Source organism: Monopterus albus, unplaced genomic scaffold (genome assembly GCF_001952655.1).
Source record: "Monopterus albus unplaced genomic scaffold, M_albus_1.0 scaffold137.1, whole genome shotgun sequence".
Lineage (NCBI taxonomy): Eukaryota > Metazoa > Chordata > Actinopteri > Synbranchiformes > Synbranchidae > Monopterus > Monopterus albus.
In genome coordinates, this window is record NW_018128017.1 from 657918 (window position 1) to 662718 (window position 4801).

The window sequence follows — 4801 nt, forward strand, 5'->3', positions numbered from 1 at the left end:
ATGTAATTATGTAAGAATGTTAACACTGTTATATTTTTTTAGTATATTACTTGTGTGGTGTAGAAGAGAATTATTTATGTAGAGATACTGCTTGCAAACCAATGATGTAAGATGATGTCATGGGGTAGGACTGGATAAGTCTGACTTCTTCCTACTCCATTCAAGCATGTACTAGGTATAAGCAAATTGATATTGGATTAGCATTTGTTGGATATGTGTAAAATTATGTGTGTTGTCATATCAACTGTTTTTACATGCTTGAAAGAATAAATCAAATCAAATCAAATTTCCGACTGGAAAATTTACACTTCCGAGTTCAACTTGAATGCATTCTTAATGTTCCAGTGTTTATTATGGAACCAAAAAGTGCATCAATAATACATAAATAAATATTTTATTTCATAATCACTTTTGGGCTCCATAGGTTGGAGGTAGGCCATAGTATCCCTGCGTTTTAAGCCAGGTACCACCCAACAAGCCCAGGGCAGAAGACTTCAGCCCTGACCATGCAGAGGTCTAAAAGTCACTGCAGGCTCACGAATCAGAGTAAAATGATCAAGATATGTATGAATTTGGCTTCATCCTCCCAGTTCTTTCAAATTTGAACCGGTTCTCAAATTAATCACAACACAGCTGCAGTAAGTGAAACTCAGAAACACAGCACTATAGCTGGCTATTTTTAACTCACCATCTCAATCACTTCTTAAATTATTTTATTTTGGTTTATTTACACTGATTGATACATCAGAAGAATCTTCACAATTGCATCACAGGATGTCTGACTGTTGCATGGGTCTCTATCCCAGGAAATGTAGCATGAGGCTTACACCTCCACATCAGGGACAGGAGAATTTTAGACATAACCTCTTGACTTTCTGTCCATTGAAGTTGTTTTGTAACTTACCATGGAACCACACAGTCTGAGTTGGAGTTGCCACATAAAGTATGAAGCATACAACAGTTGTTTTAGCCACTGAGTGCCACCTGCAGTTTATGTTTCATATATGTTCATCTGTCTATATTGCTCTTAATTTCATCTGAGCTCATCAAAGTAAAGTGACTGAAATGGTTCTGGTCCTCCTTTAAACATTCACTCACTGTAGAAGGGAACGAGAAATTAATCTTTTCAACCATGCAGCAAAGGCCAGCAGCAGGTGAAATACACGCGACAATAAAAGGAAACTATAAAGAGAGAATAAACACAGGTTTTTCCTAACAGCCTAACCAGTATAGATTTATCAAGCTGAATCAGCTGCCATGATTTTTTTTTTTATTGTGAATGCCTATGACACAACTTTTCATGTGAACACTGAATTAAAAGACTTCCTATAGCATGAGAGGGTCAAACCCATTGAGCAATAGACATGACTGCAGCACTTTATGCAGCTTTTAGATCTTTAGTGTGAGGCTGCTTTCAATCATGAAAATGTTACAAACATGCGATCCAATGTGAAGCAGGAAACCAGCACAGACGCGTCAGTCCAGCTGCTGCAGATTTCACCAGCCTCGACTACGAGTGGCCATAGCTATCATGCTGAACCCAGGCTTCAAACGTTTTGTTTCTTTAGTCAGTAAAGGGCCACCGAGGCAGTTAAGTCAGTTATTTTATTACTATTTTCCCACAGTGGACTAAAGCAGAGAGAGCACAAATAACCTCACTGAAACAAACCTCCTACAGTTATAAGCTCCCTGTCCATACTGGAATGAACAAAAACATGTTGCTCCTCATCTCTGCCAGCTGGCACTACACCAGCCTCACCTGTCCCCCTCAGAGCGTCTTTCCGAGGCAGAGGAGAGAATGCCACAAAAGAGAAATCGTTTAAGACAAACTACATTTCAGTTCAGTGTGATAGCTGGAGGCTCCTGCTGTTTTGCATGCTGGTTCACTGTTAAGCCTTACTGGACAAAATCACTGATGAAAAATGTGTTCCACCTGTGCTTTTCTTGCTAAGACAACTCAAACCATCTGCCATGAAAAAGGTGAATTAGCAGAAAAGCCCCAGTGCTTCACGAAAATACTGAATCAATATGAAGCACTTGTTACATGATGTAACATCAGAAAGGTCCGGTGCCATGTGTCTGAGGGCTGTGTACAGAGCCTGGAAACCTCTTTCCCCATGTGACAAGACCGCTCATGTCACTCCACTGGCTCCCTGTTGCTGCTCGCATCACGTTCATATCACTAATGCTCACCTACCGTCATTTACATTACTCCAGGCATGGCAGGGGGCACACAATGATCAATAGTCATAATACGCTGAGATGTTGTCTTGAGAGCCCTTTGTATACAAAGAGACAGTACAGTATGAACAGCTGGCATTCACTGCATACATTCACAAACTGCTCTTTTACATTTTCAGGTATTTTACGGGTTTACAACATCATCTGTACCAAATCCAGAAAACAGAATATGTGCTCTGTGAGCCAAATTCAGACTAACCACAGCAGCTTCAGTGTGAATATGTAATCAGGTCATTCCACAGACAATACAAAGTTTTCTTCTGATGTGAAGAGAAACCTTGGATTTGTCATGTTGCTTTCAGTTGGTCAGTGTCGATCACATCGCAGAGCACAGTTTGGGAGAGCTCGTCTCTGCGTTGGCCTTCTGCCGGATGCACTCTGGATGATTAAAACAACGACACAGGATATCATTTGTCCTCAGAGACACAGTCATGTGGGAAATGGAGCAACAAAAAACAAAAACCAACCCAACTTCATGGTGCATTCTTGTTCTTTATATGGAGCTAGTCCATGTCATACCAGTGTTCATTTTGACGCCTAAATTTGATTTCATTTTAGTCTTTGTCTTTTGATGAAAATGCATATTAGTTTTAGTGCAGTTTTCAATAACAACTAAATACCTTTTAGTTTACTTTTTGCCTATTTTAATATTTGTTCTGGCCTGTGTCTTCTTCATCCTGGTTGTGTACAGTTACCATGGTTACACATGCTGTTCCCATCTATTGTGAGGTTTGTGGAAAATGGTTTTAGTCACACAGTGTCGCTCTGCTCTGCAGAAGTTGGACTCACTCACATTTGAACTAAAATCCTCATCACTGGGTTCAGCTTGAGAGGTGACACTAAATCAGTGGATAACATTAAAACAGTGAGATCTCTGCAGCCAACATTTAGAGCTGATTTATGGTCAACAGCCATCTTGATCCTGGAACTGACAGCAACACAAAAGATATCTGACTGAAAGGAACGTTAATGTTCCATCTACGTCCACAGCATTTCATGTTAAATCATCCTACTGCTTCATATGGCTGCTGCTGCATTTTCCTAGTGTGTCCCAGCGGTTTCTATGCGTAATTCTCTGGATCGTAGATGAATCTGACTGATAAACCTGTTTCTTCCAGGAAGTGCTACCACCAGAGAAACGATGTTGCTGAATGGACAGTAGAGATATTTTGGTGGTGGAGGAAACTGTTTTACTGATCAGCACCTACAGTTTGTGACTCTACAGATGTGGCAGGTTAATAAGTGACTTCATGGCCATTCGTCTTTTTATCACAATGTCATTCACTTTTTATTTGTTGATGAAAAATGTTAAACATTTTGTTATAGTTCTCATTAACAAACATTACTTTTATTTAGTTGTAGTTTCATTTTCTTCCTGAAATTTAGGTCAACAAATATTTTTCATCATAGTTTTCATTAACAAAATTAACGCAGTGTCATTTAATGGCACTAATCTAAAACCAACAGATGGACAGTTACAGAAGTAATACAGTGCTGTTTGACGGGCTTACCAGCCAAGTCTGCACGTGAGATCTCCACCAGCCCCTCATAGAGACCTTTGATCGGGTTCTCCCGTGCCACCAGGACTCCATGAAGCCAGATTAACAGCATGCGGTGACCATGCTCTTTGAAGCTCTTCATACCTACAAGAATTACAATACACACTGTATCAATATCTATGTGAAGTCAGAGATACTGTAGAATGAAAGCAGCTCATTAGCTGATAGAGCCAAGGAGAAAAACCACTACTAAGAGAATGTGGTCCGAGGATAGAAAGCAACATTAAAGTTCGGAGCTGCAGTTCAAGAATAAAGACTAAAAAGTCAGCACTTGCACAGTCGGGCTGCAGATTGAAACTGTCTGACCACATATGCAAGAGTGTTGCTAAACAATTTCCCCATATGCACCTGGGCTGGACGCTAATGACACTTACTAAACACTTGATACAAGTCACTGAATGTGGTAGACTACTGTATAAATACAGATTTCAGGACATGTAAAAACAAATCTGTAAAGTGAACTGACTCATCACTGATTCAGTCAGCTGCTTTCATCAGCTGAGCTCCTCACTGGTGACAGAGTGCTCTGCTGACATAAATAACAGGCTGCTGAACTTAACCTTATATAAAGTATTGTTACAGGCTGATTTTGCACTGAACAGCTGGGACCACAAACAACAAACAGTCAGAATCAGAGCTGAACATGATGCGTTCACCTACTGTTGTATGCACTGAGGTGTATGTGAACTGTGATGTGCTCCGTTACTGTAGTATGTACTGATGTTCCTTTGAACACTGATGTGACTACTGAGCAAACATCTGACTACAGAACTAAATTTTGAAAAATTTTGAAGCAAGGTGATTACTGCCAGCTGTGTTTGCTGGAACACATGACCAAAAGTACTGTGACTGGAGTCAGGTCATAGGAACCTTTCCCCTGCACCTGTTTAAATAAAAAATGCTTATTGACTTTTTTCCTGAGAGTAAGACAGGAAGGTCGAGACCACTCTTGTATCTGTGCATTAACTATGCAGCTAGAGCCAGGACTCATTTAGGACAAT

At 40.2% G+C, this 4801-nt stretch overlaps 1 protein-coding gene across 2 annotated transcripts in view; it reads right to left on the reverse strand.

Moving 5' to 3' along the window:
- Positions 1-219: 219 nt before the first annotated feature.
- ankdd1a (ankyrin repeat and death domain containing 1A) overlaps positions 220-4801 on the reverse strand; it is a 24916-nt gene continuing 20334 nt past the window's right edge. Inside the window, exons 13-15 of one of the 2 annotated variants that reach the window (XR_002276000.1) lie at positions 3753-3884; positions 2441-2619; positions 220-2279 (exon numbers count right to left, since the gene is read on the reverse strand). Coding sequence is in view for 1 of the 2 variants with exons in the window: in XM_020613716.1 (XP_020469372.1) it covers positions 2558-2619; positions 3753-3884 (194 nt within the window). In the remaining variant the exon portion in view is untranslated. Of the gene's footprint in view, positions 2620-3752; positions 3885-4801 lie in introns of both variants that reach the window. The other variant, XM_020613716.1, reaches the window with a different exon arrangement.